The sequence below is a fragment of the Uloborus diversus genome, chromosome 2 (assembly GCF_026930045.1).
Source record: "Uloborus diversus isolate 005 chromosome 2, Udiv.v.3.1, whole genome shotgun sequence".
NCBI classification, from domain to species: Eukaryota; Metazoa; Arthropoda; class Arachnida; order Araneae; family Uloboridae; genus Uloborus; species Uloborus diversus.
Genome location: NC_072732.1, coordinates 221,257,054 through 221,275,136, shown reverse-complemented (window position 1 = coordinate 221,275,136; position 18,083 = coordinate 221,257,054). Strand labels below are relative to the sequence as shown.

Here is an 18,083-nt window from a genome sequence, read left to right as displayed (position 1 = left end):
ATAAACAAGAGAAACGAAAAGAATTTAATGACATATATTGAAAGGACATACTGGGCTATTAATGATATAGAGATTCGAAGTGACCGCCATCTTTAACAAGGACAGCAGTTTGGCATTTCTGGAATTCAACCATTACTCGTGAGTAGGTCTCACTGTCAATCGTCTCGACAGCAGTTGTGATGGCGGTTTTCAGTTCTGGAAGGTTCGCAGGACTTGTCTGCCACACTTTGCTCTTCAAACAGTCCCATAGGTAGTAATCGCAGGGCTTCAGATCTGGTGAATATGGGGGCTATTCCATACCACCTTGGAAGTGCAATGGGTAATCTAACCCAATAATTCGATCGCTAAAATGCTCATTGAGCATCTCGAAAACATCCGTGGTACGATGTGGTCTTGTTCCATCTTGTATAAACCAATGACCTTGGACCAAGTCATTACCATGAAGAAAAAGGATGAACTCCGTGTCCAGTAACTTTCTGTATTTCGCCGCGCTTAGAGTTCCATCGATGAAAACAGGGCCAAACACACCATGCGAGGATATTGCACACCACACAAGAAATTTTTTCGGTTGGAGGCTTCGGACAACAGTGAGCTCTGGCCGTTCTCTGCCCCAGTAGCGATAATTTTGTTTGTTCAGACGGCCATCCAAATTCCAAACTGAAGTATTCCTGATGAAGGAACATCACATTTACAATTGCCCACTCAACGGAGTATGCGCACCAAGTTTGGCTTCACACACGTGCACCTAGCGCCATCTATTGGACTTTGTTTCAAACATTACCCGCTGGGCCACCCGGTATGTCGCTTATTTTATAAGCAATGAAAAGAAATAGCATTTCAAAAATTTAATTTGAAAAGTGCGTAACAGATTGAAAATATTACTGCAATTGCTAATACTTAATCCATGAAGTATTTGAACACAATAAGGATGAATAATATTGTTGATGGTTTAAAGGGGGATCATGCCCCCCCCCCCCCCCCCCCTGCTCTGTATCTGCTCCTGGATCAAGTTATTGATAAAGTAAATTTTGTTTTCAAAGAACCTTTCTCCATTCAATTACTTGGGTGAATTAAAGGTAGCTGGAACTGATAGGTCACTAGTTGGAAGCAAAAATAATGAAGGATTGATTTCTGAAGGTTTAAAAGGAATATTAGTAATTTCATTGCATAACTTCGTATGGCAGCTTTCCGTCGATCGGAAATCCCGCCAATCATCGTGATGGCTTAAATTTGTGTATTAAAAATTGTGATGAACAAATCATGGTCTTAGTGGTCTGTTATTAGAGCAAATTTGTACTTTTTGTTAAAAGTAGATATGAGAGTGTGAATTCTAAATTTATCATTGATACATTTTTTGAAAGCAAAAACTTATCCAATTTTATAGTTATTTATGTTTGTATATATTTCATTCTTAGTGCAACTCCATTTTATTTGGTTGTTACACAGAGAATGAACTTTATCTACTCCATTTTGCTTTTTTTTACATGAATGTTTTCTTAATTACTTTTATACTCTAAAACTTTATGGTTCATGCATTTTTTGCTAAATTTATTAGCTTGGCAATTTTATATTTTTTATTTATGGATAATGAAATCATGATGATTTTTTATTTCATGATGAATGTGAGAATTATTCTAGTCATTTTTGTTCCTATATATTTTTTATTTTGCATAAATATTTTATTTTTTCTAAAATGTTCTTGTTTACAAACATTTTGTGATGTTGTGAATTGAACTGTTGAACCCTGTTTGAACAGTGCTAAAAAAAGCACCGTTATTTAAATATTGACTTTTTTTGTTGCTAACATAATGAAAATAAAGAAAAGCAATGCATGATATGAGGATTAGCAAAAGTTGTATTGTGAACAGCTTTCCTTTTTAAATACTAAAAATAAAAATGCTGTATTTCATGCTAGCAAATAATTGTATGCTTAAAATCGAGTTTTTGCGGGTTTTATGCACTGATGAAACAATTTGCATTTATTTTTACTTTGTTCTCATTTGAAAGTTTCAAAAATCTTTATGTATGCATTCCATGAGACTTTCTAGTTTGGTATAATTCCAAGTTAAAATTTTCTTTCCAATTTTTTCTTTTTTCCACCTTATATCCACAGATAAATGGTATTAAAGAAGGATCTTGTTTCTTATAAAATTGTTAATCCAACTATAGCTGTACTACAAATAACGGTGACATAGCAACTTTTGTTGTGACATTTCAATTTTCATATTATTTTTCCGAAAATGTTAAGCTTTCTTTTTTAACTTGCAATTAAATTACATGAGCAAATACTATTAATGTAGTTAATTATTTTTAAAAGTGATCGTATATTCTTTGTTGCATTAAAATTATATTTTTTTTATTGAGTAAAAATTTTAATAGATAATTGTTTTTGGCTGAGTTTCATTTTATCTTGCGCTGTATTTTGTACATAGACTACTTAATTTTCAATGAAAATAAAAACCAATTTTTAAAACCTTGTTCGGTGCTAATTTGCCACCAAACTAATAGATTAAATTGTAAGATTTTGAAGATACAAAATGCCTCTGTTCTCTGCATAATTATTGCAAACGTCTAGTAGTAAAGGGACGTAAGCGTCGAAAATAAAATATTTCGACAAAAAGTAGTGAAAATGACAGAAACTTACTTGTTTTGGGACAAGAGATAGTACCCCTTTGTAGGTGTTGTTATGCAACATGATTTAGAAAATTTTTTCCATAAATGCCTATTAACTTTTCAACCTGCATTCATTTTACTTCAAAACTTTTACTTTTGACACTTGCATCCCTTTGCTCCCTGTCTCAACTTTTACTATTGTTGGAGAATAATAGTTTTTAGAAAGCTAGAGTTATTTTACTAGTTTTAAATGCAAAGTGGAATTTGAATGTTGCTACTAGATCCCTCTTATTTTGTTTTAACATTTTACATTGTTTGGAGGTGCTATTCCACTTGTTTAATGTACTTAAGTTGGAAATATACATTACTCTTCGGTCATTTGTAGACATGAATCTCGCTCTCATAATGGATGTATTGAATGGTTTAATAAAATTATTTGAATAAGCTTTTTTTCACTTTATTGACGCACCACGAGCTTACATAGAAAAATGTATCAAAAATAGATGCAGTGTTACTTGTTCTTAGGAATCAAACTTGCTGAAATACTTGAGTTTGTCTGCTGGATTAGGAATTATCTGAAAAATTGATATAATGTTATCACAAGATCAGCATAAGCAGGATATAAATTATGTAACATACAAAATATATTTTTCTCTTTCAGAAATGTTGAAAAAGTTCCACATTTAATGAGACTAAATAAATTTTATTTTCAAATTTATTTAAGAAGTTTTAATTTAAGGTTCAGCTCTCTTTTTGCTAATTAGATTTTAATTAACAAAAACAAACATTTAAATGTAGTCTTTTCCCCTCAATTTTAATGGAATAATAATTTTGTTAAATAACAAAAATACAATGTACATTTTTAAGCATTACTGTAAATTATTTTTAAAAGAAAAAAAAAAATCCTTCAACAACATGTAATCTTACGAAAATATGAATCCAATCATAAATTTTGTAAAAGTAAGATTTATAACCTTAATTTATTTTTCTGTACTTGACCTTAAATATAATTCTGATCTTAGGTAACACGCCTTTGCATCAATTTCCTGACATTCTTTTTAAAGCACTAGCAATCAGGGCTTGCTCTAGTAGTTTTGTCGCTTCCGGCGATGTTGACAAGTGCTGCTCCCGCATTTCAAAAGTAAATTTTTAAAATCATTGAGCATACTCTCATGTATTGCTGCAAAAGAAACACTAAAGAACAAATTTGAGTTTTTAATTTTTTTTGCCTCCTTACAGTTTGCTATCATGAAATATGCCCCTCTAGGCAATGGAGCCGGGCTTGTTGGTAATACTTCCAGAAGAAAAGTTTAATACATCAGTTAGAAAGTAAGATCTATCAAAAATAGGCTAAATTTGGCAAACAATAAATAAAAATTGTAGCAGCAGAATAATTTGATTTAATTCATTTGTTGTTTAGAAAAACCTTTCAAAAAGACATTGTCAATTATACATTTCTTCATTTTTAGCCTACTTTCCCAGTAAAAGTCAGAAAAAGAAGAAAAAAGCATGAAAGAAGGCTTAATGCATCTTAAAAATATCGCGAAAAACAAAAAAAAGTCAAAAATAAATAAATAAATATTGAAAAATTAATAATTGGAAAGTAGAGTATTGAGATGGGAAAAAATGTCTGTTGGTCTGTCTGTCTGCCCCCCCCCCTAATAACTTTTGAATGAATAGTCCGAGTCGAAAACGTTTTTTTGTTCGAAAGATCTCGGCAAGGACACCTCATTCCGTTATTTCACTTTTTGATTTGAGCTATTTTTTGTTCAATTCTGAACAGTTCAAAGAAACTTAACATTAGCGCCTACGGGGAAATTCAAGGCAATTCCGAACTGTGAGGCAAATTTGCTTCAAACAAACTTAGTAGGAAAAAGCTTTTGATGAAAAACTTGTATATAAAATATCTTTTTGATTTGAACAATTTTCCGTTCAATTTTGAACAGTTCAAATCCCTTAACATTAGCGCCTACGGGGAAACTGAAAGTCAATGTAGATTCCATACTTGAAGGCAGATTTACTTCAAACAAATTTTGTTGGAAATAGCTCTTGATGCCAAACTCCAGTCATCGACTCCGAGAATTTAGGGGCACTTGACTCCGACTCCTGTGCCCGACAATTAATCGGACTCCAAAATCCCCGACTTCGACTCTGACTTCGTAGCTTTGGCAAAAATTTATACACGGTGGACGAATGGCAGACTCCGATTCTTAGATATTCGACTCCGACTCCTTTACCCCTAAATGAGATTGACTCAGACTCTGAAGCTATGGTTTTGACTGTGAAATAATTATTGTTGATTTGACTTGTTTTTATTTTTACGCTAAAGTTTTAATTTAGGTATTCAGTTTTCGGCGAATAAACTCAAAGTCATTTATGTTTCTACATAAAGATATGCGCTGACGATTTTTTTTTTTTTGACAATGAAAATTATTTTGTTAAGTTGACATTTTATTTTTTTATTTATTTTGGTAAGTGCATCAATTCATTTAAAAAATTGTTTTTGGCAACAGGGGAAAAAGAAACAATTTTTTTTTTGATATAATGTATTTATTTTAATGAGCTTATTAATTTTAATTATTGTTTTTTCGTTTTGAAAGCTGTTAAAGATTTTTTTAATGGAAAAAAATGTATTAGCTGCTTTGTTTAAAAGTTGCTGCCATTTTATTTGGTCGGGTTTTTTTTTTTAGATGAGTGAGGAATATTTTAATCCTAGAAATCAGCTTAAAGTATTTTGAAAATATGTTTGACAACATTTGCGATTTTAGCTATTTTTGAGAATATTGATCAGGTACTAGAAAGTAGTATGGGTATACAAGAAAGTAGGCTCGTCTAGTTCTAGACAGAACTTCTTGTTAACCACGACACACAATGGAAAGGGGGGTATAAGTTTGATGTGTGTGTGTGTGTATCTGTCTGTGGCACTCTAGTGCCTAAACGGATGGGCCGATCTGGAAAAAAAGAAATTTGTTCAAAAAGAGAGTTGATCGAGAGTGTTCTTAGCTAGGTTACATATTTGGATGGCATTAATTAACAAAGATATTAAAAACCTCAAAGGTTTTTTTGCGATTTTTTCAGCAAAAACATATTTAAAAATTTTAAAATTTAGTACCAAAATAAAGATTTTTTTCTGCGTTTGATAGAATGTGTTTGGAACTCCCATGTTATATATTTGAATTATGACGCCTTTTTAAAGCAGATTTTAAATATGGCTAAGCCTTTATTCAGCAATTAGTAACCGAATTCATTGTTGGCCGACAAGGAAATTAAAAGGAATGATTTAAAATTTTTATCTGTTGCCAGTTTCTATTTGTTAATAAATAAAATACTTGTAACCGATTTCAATAGTATAAGACTTTTGAAAGAATTTTCAATTTTCCCTCTTGATTCTACAGTTGCAACTCAGCCGGCGGTTTTTAAAATTTTTAATTTTATCGTTGCTTGTATTGTTGCTGAAATAGGTAAGTGAAGATACTTGAAATTTCTAACATAGAAAAATTAGAAAACATTTTTCTAGAATTAACTAAATTACATACCTAGAATCGATAAACAGTAAGACTAAACGAAAATATAGCTATTTGTTGGTTTAGAATAATATTGTATGTTAAATTCTATTCTGAATCCAATGCTGATAACGATTGTGACAGTTTAATTATACCAATAAGTAATAAAATATACACTAAAAATAACATTTTGGTGCTAGCCAAAATAAGGACAAAAAACAGTGAAGCACCGTTTATACGTTTTTGAAGGGGCTGCATTAAATAGCGTATAAGGAAGAAATGTACAATAGGTATATGATACTATGTATTGGGGACTGCAGAGACCAATTTAAAAAATGTATTAATAATATAAACGGTGCTTCGTTCGTTGTACATAAGTATTTAAAGGAAGATGCCATTAGAAAAAAAAACCCTCCTCAGCTAATAAGGCTACAGTTACTCTTTTTATTACTCTTGTTAAGATTTTGTTAACACTCAATAAAACTTATTTTGTCACTCTTTTGGTGTGAAAGTTTGACCCACTCTTTTCGTGGTAAAACATAACCGGGATTCTCTTTAGGGTGCAAGATTGTAAGATTCTTGCAACTTTTTCTAAAATCCCACTCAATAAAAATCGCTTTATGGGCTGTTTCCCCTGATCACCATTAGCGGTATAGGAACTAATGTTTTGGGGTATTCTAGCACCGTTTAGAGTGTAGTTCCTAACAAAAATAAAGATGATCCTTTTTTGACATTTTGTTACGAAATCTCACGTATACACTTTAATAATGAATTTTTAAACTATTGTGCGATTTGATTTTCCTCCATGAGCGGTGGGAGGCAAGAAAAAGGGGGTGCGTGTGAAATTAAAAGAAATTTGGGTTCATTTCAGTTCAGTTCCTTTATTTAGTTTATTTGGTTAGGTTGACACCACAGAGCAAAAATTTTCTAGGTCAAACAATTTAATGTTAGGTTCCTGTGATATAATATTGCTAGGATTTTGGAGAACCACCCATATCTTTTTTTTTTTAACTTTTCATTATTTCAAACCAAAATGTCAGAATGGACCACTAAAAGTGTGTTTAAATAAGTGAAATCTAACAGTCATTGATCCATGGGACTGGTGACTCTTTTTTCTAAACTTCTATGGCATGAACTGTTAATCGCCTAATTTCTGAAGTCCGTTAAAAAGTGAAAGTTTATTCTCTTAAACCACCACTCACCGTGTCTCCTCCTGGTTTCCAGCCGGCAGGGCACACTTCTCCGTGCTTGTCTGTGTACTGGAAAGCCTGTACCAGGCGCAAGGTCTCGTCCACAGATCGACCTACAGGCAGATCGTTCATGGTGATCTGACGCAGGATGCCCTTATCATCAATGATGAACAGGCCCCTAGGAATTGATCATAAAGAGAAAAAAACAAACTTTTTTCACAGTATGCATAACGTCTCACATAGGTTGCATTCGATGAGCTCGACCAGTGACTAACAGCAGCGTTCTATGAGCTACCAGTTGACCGCAATTTAAGCTGTTGATTGAAGCACCTGACATTTTTGACCAATAATAAGTAGTAGTTCACCTGCATGTTTTTTGTCCGACGTCATAGCTGTCATGTGATCAACCGACCAGTTACCAGTCGAGGTCGTCGAAAGCAAGCATGATAAATAACAAGGTTACTGACAGAAAACAAAATTTTCATTTTAAAATTCCACACAATAAATGCCTCATTTTCTCGAGATGATTTATTTTAAAACCTCATTCATCTGGCACCCTTTTATCCAGATCTTTGGTTAATCTGGATCACATTCAAAGAGATTTTAGAATGTTTAATTTTCCCATAAATAACTTAGGTATGCCTCACTTTTATTTTTTATTTTAATTAAAATGTGCAGCTCTTGCATAGATTGTACAATAAATTCTAGTAATCTAGTAAACATCACGGCATATTTGTCATAGGGTCAATTCAACACCACTGCAGTTGAGCTATGAATGATAAAGTGTTTATAGGAATCTTATGTAATTTTGTTCAAAGCATTGTTTTTTGTTGTAATAACTTCTGTGATTTAAGATTTTATTTTGCTCATAAACCCGATTATCATTTATCCGGATTGCCCAGTAAGTCCAGATAGAGGAGGTTGTACTTTGAAACACAGTGTCATCAATTGATTTGAAAAAAAAAAAAAAATCATTTTTTAACCTAAACTCTAAAAATCTTCTTGAAAATTTAAAATTTCACTAGTTCTGCCATTTTCTTAGTCAACTTTATATTGGGTTTTGTCTCCAAAGTTTATCCTCACTCGATGCTTTTTTTCTACAATTTCTCTCTCTGCATACTTGAAAGCTCAAATTTTTAGTCAAGGGCCAGTAGACAATTTCAAATGAGTCACTACTTTGTCATTAGCAAATACTGAATTTAGGACATTTTTTAAAAAAAATGAAACCAGAAAATCTTTCTAAAGAGGCCTATTGCTGTAGAGTACATATTTGTGATTAAAATACTGCTCATTTTATCTGCATAATCAGCAGTTTTTCAAACACACGGAATTAAAAGGTTCTGTGTTTTTTATTTTCTTGCATTAGTGGCAAGATTCAAATTTCTCATTAATTCAATGATTGGGCTATATATATGAACATCAATGTTGATTATAGGATAATATTGAGCATTGCATACATATTGGGTGGCATTATTGCCAACTTCTATAATGGATGTAAAATATTGGACTCAGTTTTCCTTTTTTCCCTACAAAACAGATACTATTAGCTAAAGGGATCATTCTATATAAAATTTATTAAAAGCAAACAACCAAAATATTTTAAATGATCTGCAAAGTATATAATTAATTACATGAACAGACTTGTACATTTATAGAATAAAATAACTTTTCTAAACTAGAAATCTCAGTAGTGCTACATAAAAATGATCAATCAAGTGACCCCCCCCCCAAAAAAAAAGAATTCATCATATTGGATGCTGCATTGCCATTCAATTAAATTCAGAAATTATACATAAGCCCACCATATTTCTCGTAACATTTTCAACATTGTATAACTTTTTAAAATAACATACAGAGGAAGTTCAAGTAAAGATTAGTAATATCTTAGACACCCAACTGCAAAACAGCCAAGGTTCCAATACAAATATTTAATTCATGCGTAAACAATACCTGAGGGTGTGTCCAAGGTCCTCGAGGTACACTCCATAGTCCTTGGAGATTTGGTGCGTCAAGTCCGACAGGAGGGGAATGTTGATGGGACCCAATCCTCCCATTTTGCGTGGTGTGTTCATCCTGTTGGTGGAAACAAAAAGGTAAAACTAAATAATACATTTTGAAAAATTGATTTATAAATTCATCTTTAAATCTTTTTGCAAAATTAATAAGTATTGTCCGTTTTTCACGAGAAAGCACTTCGCCCTGCCTCCTCGAACGCAGAGTTAAATTTTACGCAAGGGTGATCAGTAAGCCACCCACGCGCTTCTAATGGACACGAAACCAGACATCCTTTACTTGGGCGTACATTTTAATGTGCAAAAGAGCAGGGGTGCCCACAAGGGGCGGGGGGGGGGGGAGGGGGGGGATTATTATGAATGGTGTCGACTTAAAAAATTGGATGCAATTGGATGAAAACTTACAAATGGGCAAAACAAAAGAACAAGTCCTCTACAGAACATAAAACAAGACTTTGAAACTAATGGCAAATACAAAACTATTGATGTATATGCAAAACAATAACTGTAAAAAGAAAGTGATGAAGCAGATGCAATCGGATTTGGAGATTTTCAATTCTGAGTTTTCAAGAAGTAAGAGAAAATTTCCCATCAACAAATACAGCATAACCTCCTCAATTTAATGATTGTCAAGTGACTGGAAAAAATTATCGTTAAATCAAGGAGCATAGACACTTAATACATTCAAATTCGAACCAGTGAACTCTATCATTAAATTGACGAAATTGGGCCTTGTTAAATCAAAGTTATACTGTATATAAATACACGATGCTGGGTAAAAAAAAAAGAAATAAAAGAAAATAACTTCATTTTTTCGGAATAATTTTCCCATACAGGCAACAACTACAATTTGACCACTCACCATGCCAAGTGGGTAAAGGGAGAGTCCACTGAACAGGCGACTACTTCAGTGTTGATGGCACGAAATTCCTTCACCCGGTCGCTGAAAGCAATAATTTCTGTCGGGCAGACAAAAGTGCTGAAAGGAAAAGGAACAATTATTTTTTATTTAATTTATGGCAACATACTGGTTAAGGAAAACTATACAGAAAATGTCTAGTGTTTTATCTATCCTTCTATGAAAGATATACAGGCTCGGCTTTTGGGGTGGGCGACCTGGGCGGCCGCCTTAGAGGGGCAGATTTTAGGGGTGGCAAATTCTGAAGTTGAAACTTTTTTTTTAAAGTATAAATATCTGTTTAATCGGCATAAAAGATTCACTGCTTCAATACTAAAAAAAAAAAATAATAATTCAGAGAGAGCTTGTATATGCAACACCAAGTTTGGAATTTAACTAGAAACTCACTTTAGTTTTAAGCACTTTACTATTGCTTTTATTTTATTGATGTATTATTTTATATTACTGTTATTATTCAAGGGGGGGGGGGGGGACTTGTCAATATCACTTAGGGCAGCAGAACTACTAGAGCCGGGGCACTGAAGATATCACTCAACAGATATGCACTAGCACTCACTGAAGATATCACAAAACTACAATAATCTTAAACATGTTTTTATGAAAATTAATGTTCCCTTCAGACTAAAAAAAGGGGCAGGGTGCTTCCACATAAAAAGGCAATTCAATCAATTAAAAGACCAAATTTGAGTAGATAGTTTGTAGGGTGCTTTTTTCCCTTTTATGCATATAATATGCATTCAAAATCTAAGTATTTTTTAATAGTAATTATTTTTTAATAATTACCGATAATCTGTTTAATGTTAAGTTTCGAAGATTTATATTTAAATCAAATTATAAGGGAAACAAGGAAAATTTATTTTAAGGTCAAAAAACCTTTGGGATGAAGTTATGTCAAAACTTGGGGCAAGGAGGTGTGCACATTGAAAAACGCAAAAGAGTGCAGGGTGCAGCACCCACCTAGAAAGGTCTAAGGTGAAACACTTAAAACTATTTATTTAATAATTTAGGACATTAACAGGGATAAAATTCAAACATTTCAGTAGTATTTGACCATTTTAATCTTAATTTTCCTATTGTAAATTCCATGTAGTTTTTCTAGAATTTTACTCAAATTCTTAAATGCTACCAACTTTAGTTTAACCAAGTTTGCAATATTTGGGTATATAGCACAGACATTCTGTTCAGAGGGGAAACACTTCTTTTAGTCCGGGATTTAGCATAGTGTTAATCCCTCCTCCCTGTCCTTAACCTGTAAAAAAAAACCCAAGCTACAAAATTGGGCAAAGAAAATTTAGACATTACTGATAAATTTAAAATTCTTTTCGGATTATCTTCTAAAAATATTTTTATCAGGTGTTTTTTTCCAAAACAAAGACCAAATTCTCATCTGGAACATAGGTAATTAAAAAAAAAAAAAAAAAACCATGAAATATTCAACAAGAAAAAAAACTCTTAAAAAAAACTAAAAATAACAATAAAGAAGTGCGTTTATGTGGCAGGACAACAAGGAGTCACTTTTTTCACTACAAAAGATCGAGTGTCGGGACAAGCTCATATCTTTAACATTGGAAAATAGATTACTAATGAATTAAAATGCCAAACCAGTGCCAAATCTAGCATAGAGTAAGGTTTTTTTTTTTTTTTTTTTTTTTTCCCCAGGGTGGCAATTTTTAAGAGGCAGCAAATTAGCCCTATCACTTTTTTTTTTCGAACCCAGATACAAAACTTGAAGGAAGATGAGTCTCACTTTCTAAAAAATATCAAACTGTATCCCTTATGAAAAGTAGAAAAATTGAAAAATTTGGAGTGCAAAATAACTTTTTTAGAGCATTGCCTTTTTGTGATTTTTAAAACTGCTTTTAGCTTCCAACGTTAATTTGATTATTAATTATAACATGAAAGCTTTACTGTTTAGGCAAAACATGCTCAAATTTAAATGCTGGAATAATTTGAAGAATTTAGTGGAAATACTTACAAATCAAGAGGATAGAAGAAGAATACCAAGTACTTTCCTTTGAAGTCTGCTAATTTTAATTCTTTGAACTCTCCCCTTATGACGGCTGTGCTCTCCCATGCTGGAGCAGGCTTGGAAACTAGAAAATAGATTAAGTGGAATATATATTTTTAAAAAAATTAGAGCTTCTGAAATCAAAAAATACATTTTTGAAAATGCAGTCATTGAAGTAAGAAGTGCAGAATCAAACTGGATAAAGGTTTTAGGCTGAAAAATTTTCACACCTTTATTATTTTACCGATTATCAAAATCAATTGCGTATAGTCATGGGCTCGCAATATACAAAATTTTAATGGAAGGGGGGGGGGGGGCTCAGATATTTTCCCCATGGCTTAGCAGGATATTTTCCCCATGAAAACAAATTTTAGTACAGATTAGAAATATTCAAATTTGACATTTTTAATAACTTATTTATTAATGGCTGGAGAAGGAATGTCTTTACATTTTTGCAAAGAAAACAAAAACTAAAAGCAAAGAAGTTCCAACTTCTGGGGGGGGGGGGGAGAGAGAGGTTAGTTTAACCACTAAATGCGATTTGCCCCTATCTGACAGAGCATTTTTGCATCTCAAATTATTTTACTTCAAATGGCCACCTGAGATTCATTCTAGTAAAAATAGAGCAACTCGATATTGATTAAAATTATTTACCATGTATGGCATAACTATGCAATTTTTTTTTGTATAAACAGTTCGGTGCATGATTAGTTAGCAATTGGCATATAGCTGTTTTGATAACATCAGACCCAGATAATATGAACACCATTTGCAGAAAATATTCAAGGGTAGTAGACAGTTTTGATATTTAAAAAAAAAATATTTGATTTAAAAAAAAAAACGAAAAATGTTCCAATCATCACCTACTCAATTATACTGAAACAGGTGTGAAGATAATTAAAAAAAAAAAAAAAAAATCCAGGTCACATAGAGGTACTCGACTTGCTTTCAACTGTACATTTTGCTGTTGGGCTTACATCACTTGGGCACAGTGTTGTTCTGCAGACATTAAAAAATATATGTTTGAGCATTCAGACAGTTTCAAATTTTATCTAGGTCTTGCTTAAAGCCCTGAACCATAGAATAAAGAGCGACATGTCCATCATCATTGATTAAATTGATGATTTCTTCCTATATCTGCTATAGTGAAGGAGTGGGTTTTGCTTCTTGATTGTGGTTTCTTATTAGCTCCATGTTAATTCACAATCAAGAAGCAAAATACATTACTTCATTATACCAGACATAGGAAGAAAGCAACATTCAGCCCCAAGATGGTGTATATGTTGCTACTTAAATTACGATTTAGGGCTTTAGTCTGGCTAACATCATTAAACATTATGAGGTGGATTTTCTTCTATTGACATTGGATAAAATTACATAAGATAACGTACAAAATATCTGCGAAACACAGATTTGAAAAACAGAAAAAGGCCAGGTAAGCAAAGGAGTTAGGTGAATGCAGATATCACAAGAAAACCAGAACAAAATAAAAATTCATATAATTTTGAAAAGAATACTGCCGTGCTAAATGCAAAAGTGGTAGCTGCAGTCTAGTTCAAAATGAAAGATTTCCGTTTAAAGTCATGTGCCTCCATGTATTTGATTCAAATGAAAATTTTTCAAAATTTCTTTAAAATATTTCCAATTAACAAATACCGTATATACTCGCGTATAGGTCGATCTCGCGTATAAGTCGACCCCCCCTTTTTCAGAGAAAAAATCCAGAAAAAATCTAAAACCCGCGTATAAGTCGATCCCCATACTTTCCAAAAACATCGCGAATTATTTTCAAAGAAATTTCAAAATAATGAACACATTTATTTACAAATAAAATAGGAATTAAATAGGAAAACATTTCTAAAAGCCTTCAAACTCGGATTCCGAGTCGGACGCAAAAAAGAAGTTCAGTAAAGTCCGCTTCCGTCGTCATCGGTTGCGTTCGACGAAACTCACCGGTCTACCGGTAAGTAACTGGTTACTAACCGAAGCGTTCTATGATCAACCGGTTACCACAGTGGTTACCATTCTGAGCAGTTGATTGGTTGATTGGAGCACGTGATCATTAGCTGTCACGTGATGAACTAACCGGTCGCTGCCGGTCGTGCGCGTCGAACGCACTCTGAGTCTGAATGGCGTGACTGTTGACGATAAATATTTTCATACGTTTCACGATATTTGTTAAATGCTGATTTGATCCTTAATAAAGAAGAATAAAATTATCTTTATTTATGTGTATTATTTAGGTTTTTTTAGTTATTATTTTTGAATAAGTTTACTTTTTCACACGATCAACTTATCAGCAACTACCTGTAACCGCACATCGGCATTTCTCGTAGCTTCCCGGCTCTCGTTGATCGGAAAAAAAATTTCGCAAAATTTGACCCGCGTATAAGTCGACTCCCCTTCCTTTGATCTCATTGTTTGGACAAAATTTCTCGACTTATACGCGAGTATATACGGTAACCATAAAACATTGCATTCGGGTAAAATAAGTGAAAAAGAACCATTCCTGACAATAACTCAATTTTGATTAAAAAAATGACTTGTGCTTAGCATGGCAGAATAGTTTAAGCAAAGCTCTAGATGAAAAATCCTGAATAGTAGCCACTGGCTACTATACAAAAAATGGTAGCCATCTTTTAAAAAATATAGATTCAGCACAAAAATAAACAACCTCAAGGGAATTTGCTCTGAAATACGTTGTAAAAATAGGGGGCTGGTGCCCTAAAAAGTGAGGGGTCAAAAGAAAGGTGAGGAGGGGGGCAGGTTAGGTGCACAGTGCCTGTAAAGTTATTTTTAAAGTTTAATTTTAATTTCATTGTTGCTTAAATGACTTCATCAAAAAAATTTGTGACACAGCCTCAACAATGGGGACAGATGGTCACATGACAGAATCCCTTCATACAATTTAAAGCCACATTTTAGTTTTTATGAAAAAATATGAAATACACAGTAATTAAGCTAATTATTTCTTCATTTAACACATGAATAAATCAATTCATGGCCCCACTTAATTCCTATAGGCTGTGATAATTACGGAAACTCATGGCAACAAAGAGGGCGTTAGAGGGAACCCCTGTTTCCATTATGTTTGTTTTTTTATTTGTTAAATATTGTACTGTATACTGTGCTACAACAGCATGCTTCCAATCTTAAGATGTTTTGTGTAACAGTCGACAATGCTTGGTGGATGCAGAACTCATAGCACAACAAAGAGGGCTACAGGGAACCCGTTTCCATTACTTTGCCTTTGGTTGATGCAGGAGTTCCCTTCAGCACCTCATGCAGTCAAAATAGGCGACGTCCAATCAAAAGTAAACAAACTTTGAAACATCGATTGGTGGATGCATGAGCTGCATTGGTTTAACACAGAAAAGTCATAAATTGTCAAGGCTCGTTAAGGGCCAGCGCAATCTAGTGGGGGCCATGATCAATTTTAATATTTTTGATCTATTGTTCGTTTTGAACTCGAAAAAAATAGAGGTGCGAAGTCCTTGTACTTTTGAAAGAGGAGAGGCAGTTGCTCCACCTACAAGCCGCCTATGGGTGCCAAGCATTGTCGACTGTTATACAAAACGTCTTAAGATTGGAAGCGTGCTGTTGTAGCACAATATACAGTACAATTTTAACAAATAATGAAACAAACATATATTCGCCACTGCTGGGGACCAAGACTTGATTTTTTTGGTCACCATTTTCAATGAAATGATCACCCGTTGGAGACCTATGACCGCTAATCTAGAGCTAAGAAATAATTTCAGCTTACATGTTGAAAAAAATGAAGTACAGGAATTAAAGGAACTACTTTGATATACCCCCCCCCCAAATCGGAAATTTGGCGACTTTTTTTGTTTTTGTTGACATAAAACTTTGTTGCCACAAAAATTGTTATCACAAAACTTTTAAAAAAATCTCAAAAAATTGTACAAAATATAAGAAAATACTAAATTTGGCAACAGCAAAAACCTAAAAGCTGAAAAAACCTAAATTGGCAACACCAAAATAAGAAACAGCAACCCTAAAAAGTTCGTAGGAAATGCCAGATTTGGCGCGTAATTTTTTTTTTTTTTTGGGGGGGGGGGTAAATCAAAGTTATACCGAATTAAATCATTCAAAATATTGCACAGCATTTATCACATTGACTATTACTGAATTGACTCGGACCAGCCTAGCTGGGCCCAGAGCCTGTTGTTGGTCGTCACTTTTGTATTTGTATATTTAATTTTGGATCGTTTAAATGGGCCTAACATTATGATCAATATCATTCTAAGGTATGAAATACACATAAGCCCCATATAATTAAAATGTAAGTCTGAAAGCAAGCATTGTCTGTAATTTTTAAACTTGCAACCAAAATCCTAAATGGAAAAGTTACTTCAGCAATAGAAAAATTAATTAGTCAGTAATTACATTCAAAATATGCTCTAAGAAGGTTCAAAGGATAAAAATGAAAATTAAAGTCGCTATAATAATTCTAAAAACCAAGATTACTGGCGATCAAAGCTGCAATTAAAAATGCATACTTTGTGCTTTGCTGGTAACTAAGTTCTGCCCGACAGAGGACTTTGTTGTTTCTTGAGGATAAACATGACCACCGGCATACGAATAGCAGGCTTCTTCCGAAAAAGTAGCGGCCGGAATAGTTAGAGCAACAATGAAGAAAAAGATTACAGCCATTGTGAACAACGTGGAAGAATTTAAAAATGCAAACGTAATCTTTTACTCAAGTACATCCCAGAGATCAGATTATCTTTTCGGATTTGTACATCTGTCAATTCACTTTTATTCAAATCGAAATCCTACGAGTCATGGTTTCTTCTTGCTTTTTCCTCATGAACCGGTTACAGTTTGTGAGAAATGTAGTAATTTCAAACTAATTCTTTGATTTGATGAAGGAAATAGTTGCAAAATAGATTTAAAATAATCCCTGCTCAATGTAATTGTTTCTCAAATCAGAAAATACGGCTCACAATAAGATTTTTATTCCAACTTCCGATACATGACTATAAAAACAAAGTTGGCAATAGTCTGCTTGTGTCTTCTGCTTTGAAATTGTTTTGTTTCTGTCTGCTCGGGTAAGATTTGAAGGATAAATCAATTTTCGAAATCTTAATCTTTAAAATGCCTTCGTATTATATTTTTATACAAAGAGGAAAACCATTAAGTTACTCCTGAAAGAAAGACCAGGGAAATTTTGCTTGCATGAGATCTATTTTGATGTTGCAAATATCACATTTCTCTCCCATATAGTATCTCATTCACGTGTGGAGATTTGAAATTGGTAAAAACCATCTCCGTAATTGTTTATTTTTTGTGAAATTAAGGTTTTTAATTTATAATTTTTGAATTAAGTTCAAATAAAAGCACAATTTTGAGATTATAAAATGGTATTTAGCTATTTGGTTATATAATTCTTTTTTTAGTACTTGAAAAGAGACATTTTTTTTTTTTCGTTCAGTGATAATCACAAAAAATAAAAGACAGTGTTTCAGTTATAAAATTCCAAGTAAACAGAAGGAAAAAAGTAAATGAAAATTAAGTATAAATCTTGATGCCTGAAATGTAGTAATGTTAGAAATGTAGTTGTTATTTAATTACAATTTAAAAAAGTTAAAGATAATTGCTTTATATTCTGAAGTTCGACCTGAAAATGCGTAGCAAGTAATTTTGTTCAAGAGAAAATATTTGACGATTTCAGAGAGGGAAAATAGGTTCCCCAGGTTTAAAAAACATATTTCAAGAATAAAACAGTGTGGATGAAATGTAAAATTTCTCAATGAGTGTTTGCTCTTTGCCCCTCCCCTTCATCTCATTTCAAAGAGCCTTTACTTTCAATGT

At 33.0% G+C, this 18,083-nt stretch overlaps 1 protein-coding gene across 1 annotated transcript; it reads right to left on the bottom strand.

Annotated features, from left to right (window-relative positions):
* Positions 1–978: 978 nt before the first annotated feature.
* Positions 979–17,071, bottom strand: LOC129216281 (peroxiredoxin-4-like). The gene is made up of 6 exons (XM_054850491.1): positions 16,769–17,071; positions 12,213–12,330; positions 10,181–10,297; positions 9,257–9,379; positions 7,319–7,484; positions 979–3,188 (listed from the first exon to the last, which is right to left on the bottom strand). Exons 1-6 carry the CDS (start codon positions 16,920–16,922, stop codon positions 3,135–3,137), a joined length of 732 nt encoding a protein of 243 aa, XP_054706466.1. The 5' UTR covers positions 16,923–17,071; the 3' UTR covers positions 979–3,134.
* Between the last annotated feature and the right edge of the window lie 1,012 nt (positions 17,072–18,083).